At 35.8% G+C, this 25,381-nt stretch overlaps 1 protein-coding gene across 4 annotated transcripts in view; it reads right to left on the bottom strand.

The window, feature by feature from the left end:
• fstl5 (follistatin-like 5) overlaps nt 1-25,381 on the bottom strand; it is a 175,550-nt gene that overhangs the window by 26,219 nt on the left and 123,950 nt on the right. For 2 of the 4 annotated variants that reach the window (XM_044126833.1, XM_044126835.1), the window contains 4 exons: nt 25,172-25,183; nt 22,470-22,590; nt 9,890-10,051; nt 8,257-8,391 (listed from right to left, as the gene is read on the bottom strand). In XM_044126833.1, coding sequence (XP_043982768.1) covers nt 8,257-8,391; nt 9,890-10,051; nt 22,470-22,590; nt 25,172-25,183 — 430 coding nt within the window. The remainder of the gene's footprint in view (nt 1-8,256; nt 8,392-9,889; nt 10,052-22,469; nt 22,591-25,171; nt 25,184-25,381) is intronic. The other 2 variants (XM_044126834.1, XM_044126832.1) reach the window with 1 other exon arrangement.

Here is a 25,381-nt window from a genome sequence, read left to right as displayed (position 1 = left end):
AAAAATATTACAATATTGGTACAATATTGGTTGTGGAGAAATATTTCTTTCCCCCTAAAGTAATCACTTGGAAACAGTTTAGTAGTAAATAACTGATAGATACCTCAAGGCTTCTTTCATTTGAATTGATCTCCAGAACATCAAATGCAGCTCTTTTCATCGCTCTCCTTCCTGGTTAATATCTTATTCAGCGCTTTGACAGCTTGCATAGTTCGTTATTCAGATCTCTTACTAACTCAAGTCTTTGAATGAGCAGCCTAAGGCATGTCATTAACCGTGAATTCTTAGAAATAGACCATTACTCTCCAGGAAGTCAGGTGTCGGAAACATCTCAAAGTACAATTATGATGTGTCATTTGACTGCATTTTAAATCACTGCTAATAGATCGGGACCTTTCTGCTGCCTGTATATGCTCACCAGCATCTCAAAGTCTGCAGGATCAGAGTCCTTGATTCTGCTGCTTCAAGGCAAAAGCCATGTTAAGAATGTGCATCTCATCGGTGAGCCGAGACTCAAGTAAGAAATAGTTAAAATGGAAAACCTACTGAAAAATATCTGAAAGAACAGAAGAGCTGCAGCTTTGAAATGAACAGCGACAAAGTTTTTTGGATGTCTGCGGCTCTGAGCTTGAATAATATAAAACTTTCCTTTAGGATTCTTTTTCAGCCCTGCCTGGAAGGCTAAATGCCAAAGAAAGAGTGGCTCCTATATGAGGGAAGACTAAACCAATGACGTTAAAGAGCCTTTTTGGCCACAATGTGTAATCTGCCATATGGAGCTGATCTGTATTCACTCTCTTGATGTTCTTGAGTGTTTGAGCTTAAATGAGGATTCTGACTTAGTGATTTATGTTCAAAATAGAGTTTGCAGATGTTCAAAATTCACAATTAAACTTGTGCCAACTTAGAAAGCATATAGTTGACTAACTTTGACATGGCGCAGACAGGTGTGCATAAGGATTTACGGTATTTGGTGACATACAGGTTGAAGGTTGGATTTTAGGCTACATTGAAATTGCAAGCTTTAATGCTTACTTTTAGAATTTTTTTAAATCAGATTTTTTACATTGTTTTTCTTCCCACCATATGCAGAATCGTGACGTTTGTCGATTATAAATGACGTTCAGTCAGATGAACGCAACTTGGCTGTACAAACAAAGGCCACATTTGAAAAGATCAGGTATGGATCTGTATTGTTCAAGTTTTCTTGAAAAGATCACATACAGGTCACATAGTGGCAAAAAAATCTGAATTGGGTCACTTCAGGCAGCATTAAAGGCATAGTTCGAGATTTCTGCAGTAGTGTTCTGTTATTGGTTTATAATTAGGAGCATCACTGATGGTCCAGCATCTTTTCACCAATTTCCTACACAAATAATTACTGATTTCTTTGCATATGCTTAATAAATAGTTCATAAAAAATGTTTATATGAACTACTGTAACGTTTTTGCATTTGGACTTCTAAGACAATGCAGTCTGCTTTGGTCTGGATCCTTCTTAGCCACGCTGGTAGCTTCACCCTCCAGGACCAAATGATCTGGATTTTTCTCACGAATGTCAAAAGACATTTCTACTAGAGGTAAAACTTATAACCTCTTTTAACTCATAACCTCTTTTTTTAAATGTTCTAAGCACTACTTTAGTATAGTTTAGCTGCCAAGCAGATGCCAACCAGGAAGGATCTAACTACACAGTGACTCAGTGTCCTGTATTAATTAGCATCTTGGCCTTAGCAACACACTTTGTCCTGCATTGCAAGGTGAAGCCTTCCAGGTAAAATGTTTTGTTTTTTTCACATATCCCTCTCATACTTTTATTCATGAATTTGTGAGAAATTCTTCTTTTTTCAGGTAAAACAAAATAGTTCTACAAATACAATCAGAAAATTGCACATTTTAAAACATCTTAAATTTCTTTATCTCTTTCTGTGTGTTTAGACTTTCTTGCAATCTTCTGAAGCCCAATTTTTACTTGGATTTCAGTTGCTTTTTTCACAAATTTTTGTAAATAACTGTGGGTGCAGATTAGCTGGGTAATAAATGCTGCTTTGATAATATTTGTAAAAGAAATGTGGTGGCAGGAGCTAAAACATGTGACTTTGACCAACAGTGGGTCTTGTTAGTGGCGATACAAAAACTCTAAGGTACTCCTTCTCTATGAATGCTTTACTTTGGAGACGCACCCTCATTTAACCACAAACACTCCTGTCCAGATTACCATGAACGACTTTGTTGGACTTCAGATTTAGTCCAAGCAAGCTCTCATTCGTTCAGGGAGCTGTGATTCATACCAATATGTTTCCACAACCTTGCTTGTGATTACTGTCCTTTCAACCTTAATTTTGTGTTTATTCTGGAAAAGCAAACTTTAATGCAAACTGTGAAGTGCATTAAAAATTGGGTTACTGTGATAAATCAGAATTACTTCAGCTAGAACAAACTTTTTACTGTGATAAATCACAATATCAACAGTTTGCAAAGACTTAATTTTCCAGTTCTGATCCAATGTTGACTTCAAGGCACCAGCAGAACCCTCCCTGTGACCGGCTGTGATACATTTAGTTTTCTGGCAGCTTAAAGGTTTGCACCAAGTTGTGGTTAAACCTCTGGCAATGACCTATTGGCACAGGAAACATGAAGCTGGTTCATTCTCCCTCCCTTCAGGTACATGAGCCTCTAAAGACCAGAGACATCGTCCCCTACAACTGCTGTTCTGCAGATCCTTTGTCCCTGATGGGTGTTGTTGCAGTGAGGTTAATAACTTCACCTGTCGATGGCCCTCAACTTCAGAGTCCATTTTTAGAGGGGAGCTACTCTTTATGTTACTGCAGATGAAAAACTGAGGTTCATGTTTCCCAAGTCCTTATAGGTCTTTAAGATAAATGATTTCACAATCTTTAATCTTAAGTGATGGTGAAAATGTTATAGTCAGCATGTTTTTGCACTCTTGCAAAAGATGTTATAAGTACAAAAATTTCAAAATAACTTAACAGTGTTAATGTCTTACTTTTTACTGACTGCAGCAACCATACAATAACAAACTCAGCACAAGAACAAACAGGTAGAAAAGAGTAAGAAGGACATTGAAATTATTATTTTTTTATCTGAATATTATATTAAATTCTAAAACAAAAATTTTTGATAATGCTTTTCAGAATTAATTTGAGTTTGAGTTAAAAATAAGTGGATTTTTATCTCTATCTGTTTCAATATTGCCTAATAAAATACTTTTGGCAAATGAACCTTAAACTTAAATGAGAACTAGAAAACAAATTTTCTATTTGATGTGATATCTGTGGAGCTAATGTATTCAGTAAATGCTATAAATTTATAATTATTTGATGGTGTTGAAATGAGACCCTTTCTGAACTTAAATAAACTGAAAAAAGGAAGGTCCAGCATCACACTGAGAAGTGTTAGGCGACCGTTGTGATTGCTTTCCTTATCTAACCCCAGCTGAAGATCTAAACAGACGCTGTAGTGACTGCTGCTGTCAGGGAAGTCCCACCCACACTCACTGCAGTTTTACAGCCAAGGAGCCGACACTGACCGCTCTGACAGGGCAGAGCTCTCAAGTTGAAAGTTGGTGCCAAGATTTAAGCACTAGTGAGAGTCAGAGTGTTGCTAAGGATAAAGGTCAGTGAGAAGCCATCAGCCAGACTCTGATGAAAGTGAGATAATAAGGCGAGGTTAAAGGATCTTCAGGAATGAGAGAGCAGAACAAGTGCAATCTATAATAAAGATCACAGCTGACTATTTTGCCAAGACGGACTTAAACTTACAGTAATTATCTTTTTATTGCTTTGAAGTAGACACAGAGATTAAACACTGGATGACTTGAAACTAAATGTTTGGTCATGTTGTCTTAACCAGGAACATCGAGTGCTGTTTCTGTTTTTAACATGTACTTTTGTAAACATTTCTGTTACTGGAACATATTGCTTTTCTGGAACACATTTTTTCTGTGTTTTTGATGGCTGGTGATGTTAAAATCCTAGGCAACATGTGTTCCTTTTTATATATTAATCTTAATTGCTGCTGCTGAGTGGGATGGTATTAGGGAAAAAGGGGGCGACTTGCTTTTCATTTTATGTTTTTACTCAGAGACATTTTCATTTATTCAAACTCTTGGAAGAACCTAATTATTTTAAATGTGTGATGGCAAAGACAACTGATTTTATACGCATGGAAACTCACAAACACATTTTCATTTAAATTTGTTCAATGAACACAATATTTCTAAATTATGTGAATATTTATTGTCAAAATAGTGACAGATTGAAGTCACTGTTAGCAGAAGGTCTTAATAAATAGACTTTAAAAACACTCATGGCAAAAAAAAGCATTAAATTTAATTATTTTAAATTATTCCAAGCTCATGGATCAAAAGCAACTATTATAAATCCATGTAAATTTAAATTATCTCCATAATAACAGAAGATATTAACTTTCAATAATGGGATAAGAAAAGCTTTCAGGTACATCCAGAAGAAGTGTTGATTGATTAGTTTTGCTCTATAAACAAAATTCCTCTGCTCTACGTGGAACCACAGTCCATCAGCAGCTGGTTGTCTTTCTACAAATTATAACTCACTGACTCTGGCATGAGAAGCTCAAAGAAAGATCTGGCCATCTGCTTTTGCTTAATAAATACCAAGATAATGCTAATGACGAGAAACGGTCAAATCCTCAACCTGGATGCAGGTTGAGGATTTGATTTTAATGGTCAAAATCCCTGAATCCCAGTTTTATAAAAGTGTATCTGACAGGTGAGGGGTGAGATGACAGATGGATGGATTAATGGAAATTTGCATTCGATTCATTTTGGTATTAAAGGGGATAAATGCATGTGAACAAAACACTGATCTGTAAAATAATTGCAAAACCATCCATTTTCATTCTACTCCCCAATATGTTTAATTAAATCATAATAAAATACACTACAGCTTGAGGTAAAGGTATAAATATATTTACAAGGAACTGCATTTGGTTCAATAATTTACATTCCTCTTTCAGGTTTGTGATATAATTGTGTGAAGAACCTAATGGGGAAAAAAACTGGCTATGACCTTTTCTAATCATGGGATTTATTACATTCTAATGCTGAACAATCAGCATGCACCATTATTCTCTATTTCTCTGAGAAATATAGTGTTTCCATATTCCATACATAAAACATGTAGGATGTCAACTCTGTTGTAAGGAATCAGCTTATTGCTGCATCGCTGGAGTCGTAAAGTTTAATACTTTTCAGTATTAAAAGTGGGACAGAAACACTAGAAAGTGTAAAAATGAGTGCTGAGCAACATCACAGTTGGAATCAGTTCCCAACATTTTTTAGCTTTAATAAGCTCAAGTCTCTTTGATATGAAGGACTTTGATGCAACAAGATTGAACAGATGTCCAAAAAAGAGAAACCCACCTGAGGTTAAAATTAAGGGTGGAAAACAAGAAGAAATAATTTGGCAGAGTAACTGTCTGGAAAATTATGACACCAGCTGTTTCACAAATCAAATCTAGGTGACAAAAAGGGAAAGCAGCTTTGCAGAATGATTTAGGTAACAGGGTTACGGCGGATTGGAAAGGAACAGCAGGGTTGAAAACACACTATTAGGATGAGGATCTTTTGAAGTTTTCAGGACTTGAATCCTGATTTCATGTGAGATTTTAGAACTGATATTTAGCAACTGTTGCAAATATATTTATTAAGATAAAAGCAAATTTAATAGTTCAATTTCCATTCTTACTGTAGTTAAAAACTACATTCTTAAACCAAATTCTTCACCAGCTTTAAATGGCACATCATGCATACGATGTATTCCAGTTAAATCATAAAAATCATTGAACTTTATTACCCACAGTCAAATCTGCAGGAATAAAACCATTCGGCTGCTGTGAATATCACTGCAAGTCACAGATCAACCTCACCTGAAATTAAAAATTAGTTTTAATTTTCTTCAAGCTTATGAGATGCAGTCGCAGCAGCAATGGATGTAAATATTAACCTAATTAACTTGTTGACTCATTAGTTGCCCTTTTTTATGTTTTATGATGCTTTTGAATTACATTTTAATTGACTGGAAGCATACATCATATTTTTAAAAAAATAACTACTAATAAATATACTTTCTGCAACAAAAGGGAGTTAAAAGGAAAGCTGAATTTTAGAGAACAAAGCAGGTACTGCAATGAGGAGCTTGAAACACTGTTTGAATAGAAATCAGTTTTAAAAAAATATATATAAATACTGTTACAAACGTACATGGATGTCAGAGTTTTGAGCCTTTATTATTTTAGCGTACTGTTAAAGGATGAAGTGACAGAACTTAAACATGAGTGGATGTGTGGATGGGTAAATGGACTACATAGAAAAGAAAAAAAAATGTTTTTGGTTGTTTTGAATGTCACTGTATGGTTATCTTACAGGTAAGCAATCTGTAGACTGCATACAAATAAATTAATTGTGCAGATATAATTTTTAATATGAACATTTTGAAATAAAAAAAAAATATTTTATTTCAAATTATATTTTGTAAACAAAAACAGCTTTAAAGTTAAATGTCAGAATGAATATTTTGTGGGATCAGATGAGCAGCATGTTAGCGGTGAAGGGCTGCAGGCGGTGCAGATTGACAGCCCACATTAGCCACAGGCTTACATTGACAGCCAATTCTGGGAAAACTCATCGTCATCGTCAGCTCTCATTTGCTCTCCTAACTACTTTCTGAATGTGGAGGGCGATGTCACAGGAAAACTAGAATGGGTCATACATTCAGTCTGTCAGATATTGAGGACAGATCACAACATGTGTACAAAAGTCTGTTTATTCTTTCCTTTTAAAGCAGCAGTATAAACCTTGCCTGTCCTTCCCTTGACATCTCTTTGAAGTCCTGTCTTGTGGGGTTACTCTCTCCAAAAAAAGGGTCTACCATATCTAACTCTGAGCATCATTTTAGCCTTCGGTAGATTTTCAAAAGCTTCAAAGCGCAGGGGGGCAACTTGTGACCTCATCGAGGATGATCCTCTGATGTGTGACAGGCAAGGAAGAGGAAGCGCCGCTCTACAGGGATCACATCTAAACACATTTGGTTTGGCACAGGTCTGGGATGGTGAACACGTGATGTGTGACCTGACTGCAAAGTTGCAACGCTTATACCAACTGGGAGCCATAATTACCCGCAGAAAAAATACAACACGCTAACGACTGGATGTGGATGAATGCCCCAAAGACAAATTCTGACATTTTTAAGAAGGTCAGAGTTAATTACTGTTTGCGATTCTTCTCATGAGGAAAGAACAAGGGGAGATTGTTTGTTGAGAAATGCTTGCAGATATAAATAAGGTTACTTGTGTCACAAACCTGATGTTAGGAAAATTTGATGGTAAAATAGTGCCTCAGTAAATAAAGATGATTTGCCGTTTCTTATCAAAGCGTTTGGGTGAATATTTTTTTAAGACAGACTTAGATAAATAAAAAATCTGCCTTGAGATTCATGCATCAAACAGCTTAAAGGCTATTTTTATCTTTCTGCAATAAATTGAGTAGGTTTTCAATGTATATATGTAATTCAAAAAACCTTAACAAAACACCTCTGGTTCTGATGCACTGTTGCATATAACACACAGAGGGTTTAGTTTATTGTTAAATGGATGTGTGGCAACACAGAAAACAGGGTGGAGAGCTTTGATACCAAGATTGGAAGTTAACAGCTGAACAGGTCTGATTTCTCTTCACCCACCAAAAAGCTGTCTCTGCTGGAAACACACTTTGCCCAAAGATTTGGAAACCATTGGACTCATTCAAGGGAAAAGTCAGCAGAAAACTTGAAGGGGGACAAAACCAGGACCATGCCATGTTTACAACTTGTAGCTTACCAAGTGGTAAACAGCCAGAGTAGAAGCCATGGCTATACTGACAAAAAAATCTAACAGCAGTCGCTCTGTTCAATAATCCCGTCACCTGCTTCCAACATCCATATATTCCTAATTTCCAGAAATAAAATTAGTACAAATATCAAAAGATACAATCCAAAACAACAAAAAGAAGTGGGCAGGTACTTTTTAAAACAAAGACAAAACAATTGTGGCTAAAATGACAAACAGGAGGACATCACTCTGGAAGGCCATATTTTTGCATCACAAGAAATAAAATGATGAAAACAGATCAAAATAAATGTTAAGAGCTTTAGCTTTACTCCACTATGTGCTCTTAAAAAAAGAGAGAAAACCCAAGCAGGCTTCATGATTAATACATACAGGTTTTGCGTGCTGAGTCTTCCACAAACAGAGAAGAGATGTCCTCATCCACGCCGGCCTCATTCTTGGCAATGCAGGTATATGCCCCGGTATCTTCAAAGTGCACGTTGCTGATGTGCACCTCGCTTCCATTAGCTTTGAGGAAGAGCAGAGAGGAAACACAAAAATGGGCAATGTGTTTGCTTTCCAGAAAGACATAAAAGGAGACTCCCATCTTCCCATCTTTTGGTGTCATTACATAACAGACGGATGATGTTTGTTTCAGGGAGAATTCAAACAGGCAGTAGGGAAGTTCATAACAGGATCCTCTGCTGGTTTAAAGTTTCTGAACCTCAAGGATCTTCAAACAATCTTTCTGATTTACGTTAGGTTTATTAAGGTTTATTTATAGCCTGAAAAAACGTTAGAAGGCGGTGGTTAAAAAACATTTTTGTGAATCATTGAGGTCACACTAAGCCCAAGAGCTTCAGAAGAAAACCAGACTTTGTTCTAAACTATGAATACACAGCAAATGAATCACAATGAAAATGGCATAAATAATGAGTTACACTGCAAAGTTTTGTTTTATTCATGCATATTGTGCTATTAGCAGCAGAAAATTTGATGCATTTCCCCAAACCAGAATATTTTTCATCTGTGGCTAGCGTATTTAATTTAGAGTATGATTCATACAGTTCTGCTCAACATCTCTAACCATATTAACTGCTGTTTTAGACTAAAATCACATGTATACATCACAAATACAATGTAACAGAGTAGTAGAAAGCAAATACCTAATTAAATACCCAATAGTAATAACATGCATGCTCTGGACTCCGTAACTGAATGATTCATAGAAATAAGTGTGTCTAAAATGTGTGTGAAAATCAAACCACATGGTCATCTATGAAATAAAACAGGTGACATACAGGTAGCCCTTTTTTTGACAGATAAAACAAATGCTGCACATGGTGATGATGATGCATTCTTCTCTGAAAATCTGAGTAAAATTAGATGTTCCAGACATTGTTCAGCAGAAAACCCTTCTGCAAACTATTATGAAATTGGAAACTCAGCTTCAGAATAAAAGCGCTCTATGAAAAGAAACTACTCAATATCTTTGAAACTATTACTTGTCACAATAGCCAATAGTCATTTTGAAATTTCATGGACAAAATTAATTGAATTTTTCTGTATGTTCATTTAATTTGAAGAGTTGATATTTTTGTTAATGAATTTAACCAATTTAAATATACAACAAATATAACTAAAACAAATTATTGGGGATCCAATATGAGCAACTCACATCTACAGAAAAGGCCAAAACTTTACATACATGGACTGAAGACACATTTGTTTTTTCCCTTTTTGTCTGAAGACTAACTGACCTGAAACACGGTAAGTTTGGTCCGATGTAACTTCAGAGAGTGATAAAAACAAACAAACATGGTTTAGCTTTATTTGGTGTATGTAAACTTCTGGTTTCAACTGTGTTCCTGGGTCTATATGTATATAGGCTTTTATTTATTCTACCAGCCCATCTCTGAACCAGTAATCACATCTTCAGATTTTAAATCACTATCCTCAGGAAAGGCTATGGTACAAGAAACTAATAAATAGCTGGAATAGATTATAAATCAGGACTTCTGTTCACCTTGCAGGGTGAGTTGTTTGGACAGCTTGGTCTTTATGTCCATGCCGTTCTTGAGCCAGGAGAGTTGTGGACTGGGGATGCCCTCAGCATGACACCGCAGGCTGGCGGTAACTCCTGGCTCCCGGGCTTGGCTCTCTGGGTAAACTCTGATAACTGGAGGGACTGGAAGGTGGCAGGAAAACAGATAAGACCTAGATTAACACAAACACTGCTTTGTTTAGCACTGCTGTTTACATTAGTATCATCATTTAAGAAGTTACTAACCCTTATCAAACAAGATTGTTTAGATTGTAAACTTCTGACTCCACATTAGCATACACTATCAGTAGGTTTGAGTGTATTTGCAGCATTGCTGAACATGTTTAGATAAGGTTAATGTGCTTCATGAAACCAAACACATCAGATAGATAAATAAGGGAGCCAACTGTTGCTCAGATGCTATTGATTTTGCTTGGTTACTATTGATTTTCTGTAACCTTTTGTCAAGAGAGATGAGAGGATAAAGGCAGTGAAAACAAAATGTGAGAAAAGAGAAAAGGCAGAACTAAATGAGCATCTGGTGTTACACGTTTCGGACTGCGCGTCAGGTTCATGCCAAAGTTTCAAGGGTTTAGTATCCCCCAAAGCAAAACAAAACAAATATAACCACTCCTTCATACTGTATTTCCAACATTCACAAATTAGCATAAATCAATAATCCACTCAAATGGATAAATAATATTCATTTATGCATTGGCTGAGATGCCACAAGTTCTGTTCTATAGCCTGAGGCCAACTTGTTTAAATTTTAGTCCACAAAACATTGGGGATATCAAAAGAATGGATTTGAATAATCCTCTAAAGGGAGATGCATTTCTTAACTACCGTAACAGTGATAAAACCTTTCAAAAAGAAAGTTTATCTGAAAGAAACTGTGACTGAAAGTTGGACAGGGACAGAAAAATACTTTAAAAAGCAACCTGATTCGTTCCACAGTGTTTCACATATAACCATGACAACCTGGTAGCAGTTTGCATGAGGACATCAAATCTCCATCCCACTATTTTGTTTTGTACTGTCCCATTTCAGCTTCAGTGACCCAAATCAGTGGGATTTTTTTGTTTGTCTGAAATGGACTTCTGACGTCTGAGCTGATGATGGAAATGAGAGTTCTGGCATCTGCAGAGAAAGCAGGCGCAGGCTTGAGACCACTTCCTGTAGCTTGTGGTCAGAGGAAGTCTTTACTCAGCCAGGTTAATGAAAGGAAGAAAGAGAGCTGCCACAGCCACCTGGTAATCACAGCACACCAGGGTTTTGGAGTTTGCATCTTCCTAGCCCCCAAGAGAGAGTGCCCTGTGGGCCACAAGGGCTCTTAATGCACGATCCCTACTAATCACAGCAGCACAGACTCTCCTGTTACCTTGGTGCCTCTCAGCACTAAAAACACCACTGCAATAGAACCTGTAGAAGCAATTATTTTGTGATTTCTGTTAAGCACAGTTTATCACTTTTTCCTTTTTATATCCCAGCACCTGAACGCTCAAAGTGCATTCAAGTGTTTGCAGATACTAAAGTGTACAAAGGCTTTTTGTTGGAGTGTGCTGCAATCCAACTTTATTGTCTAGTATTTTGTCAGTCTAAGGCTAAACCGAAAATTGTATTTTAACCAATTACAATATTGTAAAAAGTTTATTTTAATAATTCAACTCAAAAGTTAAATAATGTAGGTTTATTACAAACAGACTGATGTCTTCAGGGTTGTAGAACACCTCATAAGAATAATATAGAAATGTCAGTCTACTGTAAGATATGCTGTGTATAAGCAAAAATATGAATGAGTTATTGCATTGGTGCAGAGTGGCATGGAGACAAACACCCTAAGACTCTGATAAAGTGAAATTGAAGCAGAGGTTGCTCTAATATCAGCATTCAGCTTATTTGCATTGTTGGTTCTTGCATCTCTAATCTTTTAATAATAACTCAAGAATTCTCTTTAAAAAATAACTGCCTAGAACCACCGACTTCATTTTTAATCCACAACTTTCAATTTCAAACTTTTGAAAGTGTTTTGTTTCTCAAAACTGAGGTTATCTCCGTGACACTGTTTTTCTTTTCAAATCATTTTCCAATAACACGTGACAGCACCCATGTCAATGACAAACTAATCCCCATTATTATGTGACCCATAACATAATATTTTTCTTTGCACATCATGGTTTGTTGAGTTAATGTAAAAAAATCTCACTTTTGAGAAACAGATTTTTAAATTTCTCTTCATAATCATCAAAATATACAGAAATATCCAGACACTTGAAATCCACAGCTTTGTAAATAATCTATAACTTTCACTTCCATTAAGATGCACCTGTACACTTAAAATAAGTATGTTAATCTGGCTGAGGCTTCAATTATCAACCTGGAATGCACGTACTAATATCAATGCAATTTGTGAATTAAGTAATTTTAACACAGACAACCATGCACAGATGTGACAGAACCTCAGGCTAGCATGAAGTTGTGGGATTAAGCCAGTGTGGAGAAAAGTCCAGTCATGCTAAGACAGAATCTGCAAAAAGAAAAGCTTGGATAAATAATATATTTCATAAATATTTGACATTTTAGTAGGAAAAGAGATTTACTCTGCAGTTTCAGTCTTCCTGTGTCTGTATGCATGGAGGTTTGAATTGTGTATGCAAATCGGATTTAGAATGTTGAAGCCATTTAAGACTTAAAAATATCACTAGAAATGTTGCAATTATATTTCTGCTTGACAAAAATCCTATTTATTTTCTGCTCTCAGTTCTTCAGTCTTCAGTGGATCCCTTGCAGGCCTTCTGATATTTGGTTTGCTTTGAAATCTGGGAAACATTTTTGAATTATCTTAAATTTACTCATTTAAAAGAATAATTTGAGTAAGTTAAAGGTACACTTACTGATTCAGGATTTTTGTCCATACATTCATTAATACAGATGGCACATGGACACTAGCAAGGAAGCTTTTTTAGAATAACACCAGAACCGAAGCTTTCTGATCGATGGTGTACAAAAGTGAGGAAGAGTAGATCCAGGTGAGATCTCTAGGTTTCAGGAACTAGTTTAATCTGGAAGTTAGGGGTTTGATCAGTTATTGAAAAAAAAATAAATAATCAGAAACATAATTTCTTACTTCTTCTGACTTATTTCACATGCTAGCAGATTTGGAGTCAAAGTTTGCATGCATTTGGTCAAAACTGAAATTCTTTAGTAATTTCTTGTAACATTGATGTGGTGAACCAACATAAACTGGTGCACATTGTTTAAGTGAAAGGAGAAGGTTATATAACTTCCGTTTAGTCTTTTTACTTTTTACAAGTAACCCAAAAAGTTATGCATGCATTTGGATTTAGCTACTCCAGTCAGTTTGTTGAACAACAGCAGCTGAAAGTTATTTCTGATACATCTTTCAGTTCTGCACATCTGGAGTTCAACATGTGTGCACATTCTTCTCTCTCAATCTGACTATAACTCAGTCAGATGGGATGGAGAGTGTATGCAGACAGTTTTGAGTCTCGACACAGATTCTCAATTCCACTTAGGTCAGTAAACATGTAGAAGAAGGTCTGATGAGGCCAAACTGACATATTTTTGGCCTGCATGCAAACATCTAGAGTTTGGGACATTTTATAACCTAAACTGCTTCAATTTTCTCTGCATCTTTAACTCTTACCCACTTTCTTGATTTTCATGCTGCTGTTTGTTCAACAACAAACTACTGGACTGTATTTACTGAATATTCAACTTCTTAAAGCAAAAGGTTGCACTGGATTTTATTTAATGATTTAATGATAATGATAAGGTCCTTATCAGAGTAAAGGGGCACCAGAACAAAAGTGCATATCGGTCCTTTCGGATTTGTCTTTGTAAAACAGCGAGAAGCCATTTTCTTTTTTGTTCAGCTATACACTACTTTTTATCTTACACAATATCCCGATAAAATAGTGAAAGGCATTCTATGTGACAACTGATTTTTGAAAACTGAAACTCCAGAAAGTACCAAGTAATTTGACAAAACCACTCATCATAAAAAGAAGTGGTTGTGTCCAAAGTTTTGATTAGACTTTGTAATATGAAAACTGCTTAAAACACGAGATGAGAGTAGGAGAGAAGAAAATAGTGGGTGGTAATAACTTCATTTTATATAGCGCAGAGACAAACTCCCTGATTATTCAGATAGAACAAAAATATAATGAAATGAGCTTTCTCATTTCAGATTTTTTCAGTCAAATCTCTAATTTAAATATTAATTGCATTCCTTCCCAGTTTGATGTAATGGCTGCTGTTATTGATGGGACATCACTGCTTCTACAGTTGAAACTTGAGAACAGGGAAGTGAAAAAACTTTTGTGGGAGGACCCACATTTATCTGTGTTGCCAATTCCCATTGGCCACCCACAGAACTCAATAAAGGTCATTACTTAGTTAAAGGCTCATTAATAGCAAAGAGCTTTAGTCAGTAAATTTCCTTTGTGAATGCAGGAGAGAAGACTCATGTGCCGTTGTGCTTTCCTTAATTTGAGGCTGTAATTTCTTCTGGTCACTGATAGACCCATACAGTTATTAAAAGGGAAAGAGTTGAATTCGAGAAAGCAGAAATTGAGAATTTATCTGGTTGCAAAGAAAGTGCAGGAAGGAAGGAGTAGCAAATTCAAATGTTAACTGCAGCATTAAAGAAACTAAAATTCATATTTAATGCATGCAATTAGGTTCAAAACAAACTTAACTGATCCCAAGAGAACTGAGATAATTGTTCGATTACAATACACTGTTTTCTCTCAGGGTTAAATCCTTTATGAGTCTAAGTGGATAAAACTATTAAAACTATATAAAGTATAACATAATAGGTTTATACTTTAAAAAACCTATTGTGTTTTTTAAAGTTTTTTCAAAGCATTTTTGCAGATCATCAGTAGAGAATCACAAATGTCTAGAATTTCTTTGTAGATGGCTGTGCTGACTATTCCCCTTTTAGAAACCCAGAAGATTTTTCTTCACATTCTGGGATCTTGATTTCCATATGAAATGTGGAATTTACTTTCATCTGAAAATATTACTTTGGGGGACTGAGCAACAGTCCAATCCTTTTACTTCTTGATCCACACATAACACGTCTGACTGAGTCTCTGGTTCAGGAGAACTTAACATAAGGAAAGTTTCAGCAGGTTTTATCACCTGCAAGCCATAATAATTCAAGTTAAAAGAAACAATTGCTTTAAATATATTGATTTGTAATGAATCTATCAAACAAGATTCATATTTTGAAATAAAATTACTGAAATAAAACTTTTTATAGACATTCTGATGCATTTACAGACATATAAACAAACACCATATATAACAAGTGGAGGGATAAATCAACCATGCCAGATGTTAATATGCTGACAAGGTCAATGTCTATACTGTTTTATATTTAGTTCAATGTGTTACAGTCATTTGTGTTTAAAGACGGGCTAATTTCACTGTCTTCTCACACATATGTTTATTCCCAAGAAAATATTGTTGCTTGAAACACTCCTTGAAATTGGGAAAAAGTAGCTTTTTTTTGCTACTCCAAACTTGATTCAGACAAGATGTGAGAGAAAATGCATTCTGATGTGTTTCTAAGAGCGTCAGGAGAGTCACTGCCAGGAGAACGTGACACGGCAGGGCTGACAGCTCCATCATAAAGCTCCCGAGCCGGTCGTCAATCACTCAGCAAGGCTCCCGTCTGCTTTGGTGCTTCACAAGATGAGCAGGGATCCTCAGAAACATCGTGGCAGGAGACCACTTCAACATCCCACAACTGGGACATTTCCAACAAGCCCAGAAAGACGTATTACAAAGCTTCAATCAAATTAAACCCTTGGTGATAAAAATTAAACATGCTGGCCAGATCTGGTGGGTTGTGGGAACTGATCAGAGAGTACATAATCAAGTGCATATCCATAGCATTAATGCACAGGAAGCAGCATTGCATCCCACAGTTACACAAAGTGTGACAAAAAAGCTACAACATGATGAAACGTCTCTCCACAGTTATTACTTTCCCATGGAGATGTGGGAGTCAGTATGCGTCCAGCACATGGCATACATTTTACAGAGCTAGTGAAACAGTACTTTTCAGTGTAAAACAAAAGTAAAAGAATAAAACAGCAAAAGATGTGGAACTAAACTTATAAAAAGTATAATGGAACCTCGGGGAAATCTGCTACAGTTTTTCTCATCTTTTCCTCTCAGAAGAGGTACTAGATGCTTATTTTGTTTCTCCCCAGTATTTCCTATTTGAGTTATTACTTGGCAAAAGGAATTCATAGAATTCAATTTTCCACAGAGATTGGATTTTATTGCATAAAAACAATGCAATTTAATAAGAGATTCTCCTTTTCCTCGGAAAAAACAAGATTCCAGATGTTTTTAGTCTGAATTATAAGGGCACGATAGAAATGACCAATTACTAATTATTTATATTTATATTTTACAGTGCAGTTTTTGTAATTAGAAAATAATTGCAGTACATCATAAAATCCAACACTCGTGTCATGCATGAGTTAGTGATGTCCAGATCAATGAGATCAATGATATTTTTCCTAGACCAGAGACATTTCAGATTAAAAATATGTTCTCTTTGTATCTGGAACTGGTTTTACAAAGTTCCCAGTTGGAAAATCATCAACTTTCCATCAAGCCAGACAGCGGCCCGAGTTCATGAGTTCATTTCTCCTCACACTGAGCTGGAGAAGATTTATTAATATTTGGAAACCATTTTCTAAATCCATATTTAAAATCTTTGCTCTCTAAATAATAAAGAAGTCAAAAATAAAGTTTTAAAGTAAAACATGACTGAGGCAAAGTGTAATTAAATGAGTGAACTTCTGAATTAACAGAACAAGAAGTGCTTTTAGTTTGATATTTTCAGAGAATGTTGAAGATAGGTTTTTTATTTGCTTTGAAATGATCTAATGTCACACAATACAGTGCTCATTTGGAGATACATTCATCTGTTCATCATTATGAAGCTACAACAAAAATATATATTTTTGAGCCATTACCATTTCATAATAATCCAGAAACATCACCAGCAAATAAAAGGCATCCTTTCACAGTTAAACGTGCAGCAGACCATCAGTTGTCTGAGCTGCAGTGTGTACAAACATGCTGCCATACTGGGCAGATTTTTCAAATGCTTAAAATGATCAACCAATTGTTTCTGTGATGCAGTGAGAGAAATCCCTCCCAGGTTGTTGATTTTTCAGCTGTTTAGTATCTACTGTGGACAAAAGGGCGACAACACACATCAGAAGAGGATTGGAGTTTATTGTTCTGATATTTAAAAAGCCTAAACCAATACTTTGGATCAATGCTTGGTATTGGGTTAACTCTAGGATCAATGTTAAACCAGATCAGTATAACCAAATTATCGTAAGATTATTTTTGACTAAGGTTCAAAAGTCCTTTCTTAGCGCCTTTTACATTTTAGACAAATACTGTAAAATATATGATCGATCAATATTCATCCAAAGCAAAATCTATGCTGTTGTCAGCGTTTTTCTGCAGGTTTTATTTCCACAGCAAACATCTTCCCTCCAACCCCAACCAGACACAGCAAACCTCCACTTCTTGTCTGGGCTCATTTCCAGCTGCCACACACTGTTACGATCCAGACTTTTTATCTGCAGGCATTCCTTTGGTACTACAGGGGAGGGAGGAAAAAACCCTTACAACCCCACGGCATTTACCTTGGGGGCTGCAAGTATCCGCACATCGACTAACAGTGGGGAAAGAGAAAAACCCAGTTCAATCAAGGTTTGGTTCCAGAGTGTGCACAGTGTATGGAGGTAAGCTCTCATTAGTCTGACACCACCTCTACCTCTGGCCTCCTCTCACTAAAAATATGACATTTAAGGAAAGAAGAATTATTTTAAAGCCAAGAATCAGCTCACACAGACACCATCCCTACCTACCCCCCACAGCTGACCTCCAAGCTGACAATGTCCTTCTAAAACCTCCAACCTCAAACAAAAATGAATTACTTCAGAGGATGAAAGTTGCAAAAAACATTTTAAAAGCAACAAAAATATTCATACATCATGAATACTTGAAACTTTAAATGTATCCTCTGTGAATGTTGTAGTCCAATAAAGAAAGCAATACTGTATGTTTTAGTTTGACTTCCATTAATCTATTCTACACAGTGATTTGTTTTCTACTAAAGGGCTTGTGAAAGTGGACAAACTTTGCAGCCACAGTGAACAAATGAGATGCAACTTTATTGATTGTAGTGGGTTAAGTGGTGTCACTGCAACAAAAGAGCTGGCACAACAGACCAAAACTAATAAATAACTCCAACAAAATGAACTTCTTTAGAATAACATGTATTGAAGATAGCAGTAGACAGTCTTCATAAAGATGAGGTGGACAGTATGCACGATGTGTTTTATCGATATGAGGTATTTTTATGAGTCATGTTTTTAAAAAGAGAGAAAACGTTTTGCAGTTGGTTTTGCTACAGGGCAAAAGTGTGGCCTAGGGGCCATTTGGGGCCCTATGAATTATTTTCTGGGAACCCTGAACCACAAGTTTAGTTTCTTAGCATTTAAATAAAATAAATATGCTAAAATGTTTGCTGAGGCTATGCCTTTCAAAAAAGATTGAAACTTAAACCTTTCTAAAATGGAAAGCACAAACTAAAAAAAAACTAAAAAATTAACTTAATATTTTGCTATCAATTAGAAAATATAAAAATAAGGTCCTTTTTATATGGCAGGTCTGTAGTGTTTTGTAAAACTATTGTGTAAACTGTTGAGCAAGAAAACAATGTGACTTGTTTTGTGTTTTTAGTGAATTTTCCATCTATTTTGTGACCAATATTCCTCTGTTAGCGGGAAATATCAAAAATGGAAAAAAGAAAAAGGTGTAATAACTTGGTTGTAATACTGTGAACACTAACATTAACATCTAAAAAATTGAAGGCCATATATTTTTCAGAAATTTTGATCTTGATTAATTAAATAATGAAACTGCTCTGGAATCTCAAACTTTTTGTCACTGATTTTTACTTGGACTTGGAATCTTTGTAGCTTTTTTTTCTGGTGTTACAGTGATTGACAGTTTGGACTAGGATTATCCCATTTTAGCTCTTTCTTAATTGAGTTGTACAAAATCTAATCTTGGTAGGGTGATACAGGTCCTTTGAGACTTCACCTACACTGGGAATGTAAAGACAGCTTTCATTGAAAGGTCATGTGGAAGTTACAATATTAATTACAACCCAAAGTTATTGGTCTCCCGAGATTCTGGCAGTCTCCATATGCGCAATAAGGTCTGTGTATCACTACAATTAACCTCTCAGTAATCTGTTAGAAGAATGATAATGATCCAGCTGTCTGTCAAATGTAATTGAATATATTCACCGACTTTATAAAGTGGTTTATTTGCACTCACCTCATGAAATTTAGTCTCATTTACTAACGTTTCATCTCTTCACCTTTGGCCTCTACAATGTTTTAGCATTCACATGGGCTATCAAACCCACCCAAACCAATTAGAACAAAACTAACTAAAAACTTGCCAATGTCAATCAAGCTGATGTATTTTATTGTGAATGAAGTGTGAGACTTTTAGCAGCAGGTAAAGAAAAATGTGAATAAAATGTAAAAAATTAGTTGAGGTTTTTTTGAAGAGTGCCAAGATTTTTATTCTGAAAGGATCACTGAAGATTTTTTAAAATACCATAAATATATCATATTTCAAAGCCAGAAAAACTAAATATAGTAAAAATATGAAATACAAACCAATCTGCCTTCCTGTTGGTTATAAAGGGAGGTAAATAATTCTAAATCACACTTTTCTGAAAGAAAGAGGCTTTTGTATCACACACTTAACTCAATGTGCACCTTCAAACATCACTAGAAATCTGAAAACATAACCACTGAATGGATTTATTTCTTCCCAAGAAACAGTTTTCCCGCAAATGTCTAAATAAATGTCTGATCAGACCGAAAAACACAATGTATGTGTGTATCGATTATCTAAAGGAGAGCTCCACCGATGTGACGAATTTCTCCTCATCCACCAAAAACAGCATTGGGTTTGTTTTACCCCACAATTAAAAAACAATTGGAATGAAGGGACGAAACAACATGATTTATGCCATGACATAAGTTGGTTATATGGCTTGTGCACAGAATCAACAATTGGACCATTAAACTCAACTGTGGGTGTTGCTTTTGAGCAGAAAGTCCATATAGTATCAAAAATACTTTATTTTCTTCTTAGTGGCAGGAAACAATTTTGTTCTTTGTCTAAACTAATTGGAGAACTGTGGTTTTTCTGTAGCCAAACCACATAATGTTGAAGGAAAACTAACTACAATTGTTTTTGGCCTAACTGTTGGTGTCAGAATAATATCAGATAGCTACTTAACCAGTGGTGGGAACTGCTAACTAAAAGGTTTGTTGTGCTAACCCTAAAACACTAATCATACACATTATTTCCACTAACACACTTGGTCTTTGTTCCTGCCAGTATCCTAAAAATAAATGTAATATAATTTCTATTGTTAGGGATATACAACATTTGAACAAAGTAACATCTGATGAATTTGTTAGCAGCAAATGAATCAAAGTTGTGACTTCTTGAGCAAAGCTGAACCAGGAAAAATAGATCTCAAAAATAAAGACAGGCAGGTGATTAAAAACTCAAAGCTGCTGTAGGAAAAGCTGCTCAAAAGCCTCCTAAAAGAGGAAAGCCTTTTAATATTGATGTCCTGCAGCTCAGGGTTTAAAAGCAGAAAATAACAGCAAAAGTCTAAAAGGTTAAAGGTTTTATTTATAATTATTGTAATTTAGTTCATCAAATTTTGAAACAACATTTAAAAAATGGACTCTTTAACATTCACTATGCAAAACTACATTTAGTACTGCTTAGCTAATCTGTTGAAAGTCAAGTGTTTGTCCAATTATGCCAAATAATAATTATGTCAGCGTCTTCCTTCTAAATGTAAAAACGATCAGTTTATGCAGATATACAGCAAACTGTGGCATTCAGATCATGCTTTATATGGAGATTACTGTTCTTTTACAACCAACTATTAAACTAAATGCTGAGCTTAACATAACATTCTGAACCAATTTGTAATTGCTGTTTGCCTCAGAAGCTTGTCATAGTGTCTAAAATCTTCATACTGATAGTTAATTGGTGGGAACGTTTTGGTTTTGGAGGCCAAACCTGTCAAAGCTTTTTTTTTATTGCCATCATGTGAATTGCATAAAACTCCAGCTGCTTCAGAAGGTAAATTATGTTTATCAGCACCAAGTAATTAAAGTTCAGTATCTGCTCTCGTTCTAGCTTTATTTTTTCATTTCAACCAGCTCCCTAAGGACAGAACTGCATCCTCAGTAGTTAAATCGCCCATGGAATCATTTCTAACTGCATCCATCTGCTGTTTGGTGCTGAGCGGGCAATGTACTGTACAATGAGCTGAAGCTCATGGCTTCACGTTATCAAGGTGAGCTGCAGATTTGAGTGATGATTCAAGGTCGATCACCAACTGTGAGTGACCTTTTTTCTCACTATTACTTTGCTTTGCAGCTGGTTTGATACATTTTACTGCTACTGTGAGCAAACTTTGATAATACTCCCCAGCCACCTACCTTTGCATCAGCTATGAGGTCTTTCATTTTACCAAATAGTATAGCCTGCAGTAGTTAGAACTGATGTGGGACATAAAGTGCCTTAAACTTCATTTTGTCATGGAAAAAATGACAGACCTCAGTTTATTTAATTGAAATATAAACCATAAACCAATACAAACTATTGCAGTTATGAACTTGAAGGAAAGTAGTATATGATTTTCCAACATTTTTTTACAAATAAACCTGAGAAATGTGCTATGCCTTTATAATCAGCTCCCATTGAAACTACTTATGCATGTTTTTGAGGTAAGCCTCTAGCAGAAAAGCTAGAAACTGAAGAGTTTTCTTCTTTGTGAAATTACTCAAGTTCAGTCATATTGGATAAATAGAATCTGTGGTGCAAACTCTTCAGTGGATTTGGGTCTGAACTTTAACTGGGCCATTCTAACCCCTTACAATGCCTTAATCAAAACCATTCTACAACAGAGCCCTGTGTTTATGTTAGTGCTTTTGGAAGGTGAATCTCCATCCCAGTCTGAAGTCTTTTGCTGCATCTAACATGTTTTCTTTCAGGATAACTCTAGTTTCTGGCATCCATCTCCCTTCTCTTCTGTTTCAAGAAGAACATGCAAACTCCATGCAGAAAGCCACTGGCCAGGATTCAGGACCTTATTGCTGCAGGAAAAGCATGCAACCAACTGCTCCACTGTATTTAAATTTTATTTTTGCTAAAGGAAACTATGCACAAAAAGAAAAATCCTGAACCATATTCTTTCTAGCTCACAAGGACATTATGCTTTATGTTGGTTTATTGGACAAAATCACAATAAAACGCAAAATAGTTTGTGGTTAAAATGTAAAATGTAGTAAGGTTCAAGTTGTTTGAAAGCTACTGCAGGCACAGAATGAAGATAAATTACTTAAAGAGAGAGTTGTAGAAATAACCTTCTTACCATTCACTTGGAGAATGTGGGTCTGAAACAGTTTGTCATATCCATCGGCATGACAAGTGTAGTTACCCATGTGGGTGGTGGTCACCTTGGTGATGTACAGTGAGCCATCATCCCCAAAATCCTACCAGAGAAAGAGGACAGGCAGAGCTTTAATCACCCAGACAAACCCCTCAGAGCCTGGAAACAGCAGCTGTGGCTGAATCCGGAAAAACAATGTTTCAATGAAAATGCAACAAACAGCAGCGCACAGATGGAGACTTGGAAATAAAAGGAAATGAAACTTATCACAGCTGTTGGCAAGGGCACATTGTGGAGCAAACCTATATCAATCCATGACAAAAGATAAACCTGTTATCTATCAAAGTCGTATTTAGAAGTAACCATTTACTCATATAAGACATTTTTCCACAGCAAATGACTGATCTAACTCAGAGTGCAGCTACAAGTAATTACTGCAGAAATCACTCTTTACTTCCTTCAGCTCAACAACTGGCTAATGTAGTGCTGCAGACAATATCTAAATAATTCCAGCTACACTTTTTAAACATTAATGTCCCTTTAAAAAAACAAAAAAAGTAATTCTCCTTTTGCATTCTCATTTAACAAATGCATGCAATTATCCCCAGGCTGCTTTGTTAAAATACTACTTATACATTGATCATGCGGATATAACTAAAACTTTATGAATCCATGCCATGTTGTGATTATTAAACCAGTGAGCAAAAAAAGATATTTCTAAACAGAATGATGAACTGTTCAGGCTGCGGTGGAGACAGAAGCCCACAAAGCTAATGGGCCGGATGACGGCGCAATCCGCCGGGCAGAAGAGGAACAGATGCCACCTTGTAAAGACCACACGGCAATAAAAACCCAACACCACACTGATTAAGGAAGCTTTGTTTTATGTGTATGCTTTTTCAAATTAATAAAATTATTTCTCTTCCACCAGCTAGCAGTGGCATAAGATCTTTGCCAAAATACAACAATCAGTGCAAAAGTTTTATCTTAGTCTGCTTTTAGATGGGAGGATTTGAAAGAACATTGATTCTGAGTTTTTTCTCTCCAGTAATGATTTTATTTCTTGCTTTAAAAGCATGTAGTGATTTTAGCTATGTCTGCCTGCAGCAGGATGCTTCATTTAATATTTCTGTTATTTTTCCTCTTTCAATCATGAACAGTTTTCTTTAATCCATATTGTAAATTTGTAAATTTAATTGCTACCGCAAATATTACATTTCATATCCATAATATGGTTTTCAAATAAAAGATATATATTGCATTACATAATTTAATCTTTACAAGTTATTTCAGCTTATACTGTATCTTTGACAAAATAAAGCAGACAAATAAGAGATATTAATGTAGTTCCTCATTTTAAAAAGGAGGAATTTATAGTTAAAGTTGACTCTTAAGTTTAATTTATGTGAAGACTGGTCTGCATTGTAGAATGTGATTCATTACTTTATTTAAAATATATTAAATAAATATACCTGAAAGAAACAGAAAACCTAAGGTTGCATTCACGCAGCAGGCAAATCTGATTCTTTTGCAAAGTCTGCATTCTTCTTCTGTAGAATAACCTGCACTTTGGGGTCAGAAACTGTTCACTCAGAAGTCTGAATGCAAATTTCACCCAAAAAATAAATAAAAAAATCTGATTGACCATCTCAAACTGCTGAGCAGACATAGGCCAAGTTGCTCATAATGAAAAGGCATTTTTGAAAGAATGAGAGTTCTGCAGCTTTCAAATGCACCACCGTAATGAAGACAAGATGGGAAGGCATTTCCATTCCAAAGTGACTTCATCTAACAAGATTAAATCTGGCTCAGTGTTTCTCATTCCTTTTGCTTAACACCGTTTTAATTTGCAAAACTATTATCTCACTTCTTATTACAGTTCTTATTTTACATTTGCTTACAAGCTTTAAAATATATTTTCCAGTACATAGTTGACAGACAAGTTGGGAACATCAGGCATCCTGTTTACAAGTGTTTATCATTTTATTCTTCTGAGCTCCAATCTGACTTCTGAACTCTGGATGACTGAAGCATCAGAGCTTCACAATACGAGGGGAAATCGATGGTACCTTTTGGGCTTCTTGGGCTGAGAGCATATTGTGTCACCTTCTTAAATGAAAAATGAAGGCGGGGGAGAAATGAAACTCAGAGGGGTGGAACGAGTCACGGCGGAGACTCTGTCGACATGATTCCTGCACCTCACCTCATCACCCTCACCTTAGCTATCAGCAGCACCCAGCTTCCTGCAGACTGAACAGGCCAGGGTAGGACCGCTCAGGAGAAAGGCAGACAAGGGCGGGTGGAGGAGGATTTACAAATAGGCCACAATCCTCAAGAAACCATAATTAATAAAGCTGCCAGAGCTGGGTCACCTCTGAAGAGGCTTTAAAGGGGCAACTCATGGGATAGCTGACCTCCACCAGTGACGAGAGATTTTCAAAGAAACTTCCTGTCAGTTCACAATCTTTTTTTAAGAAGGCAAACAATGAGATGAAAGTAATACCCTATAAGGCATTGAAGTTGGTCATATAAAAATTAGTTCATCTGCCAAGAAAAATAAACTTTTACAAAAAGGACATTTTTCCAGGAATAAGTTAAATTAGTTTTGCAGCTTTGTGGGCTTTTTGTTAACATAATGCAATAATACCAAGCATAAACAAAACACAAAAAGCGGAAAGTCCTACCTGACATGGAATCTGTTGAAAAAACATGAAAGGTTAAAAAAATTAGAGTGCAACTTTTATCCTCCACAATAGTTAATAATAATAATATTTTACAATAGTCTAAAACTAACAAGACTTGTCCAGTTGGTGAATTTTGCAGAACAGTAAAAATGTTTTCTTTGTCTTTGGTGGTAAATATATTATAAAACAGACATTCAAGACAGAAATAAA

The sequence above is a fragment of the Gambusia affinis genome, linkage group LG09, assembly GCF_019740435.1.
Source record: "Gambusia affinis linkage group LG09, SWU_Gaff_1.0, whole genome shotgun sequence".
Classification (NCBI taxonomy): Eukaryota; Metazoa; Chordata; class Actinopteri; order Cyprinodontiformes; family Poeciliidae; genus Gambusia; species Gambusia affinis.
The sequence above is the reverse complement of the archived record's forward strand: the minus strand, read 5'-3'. Positions and strand labels throughout refer to the sequence as shown.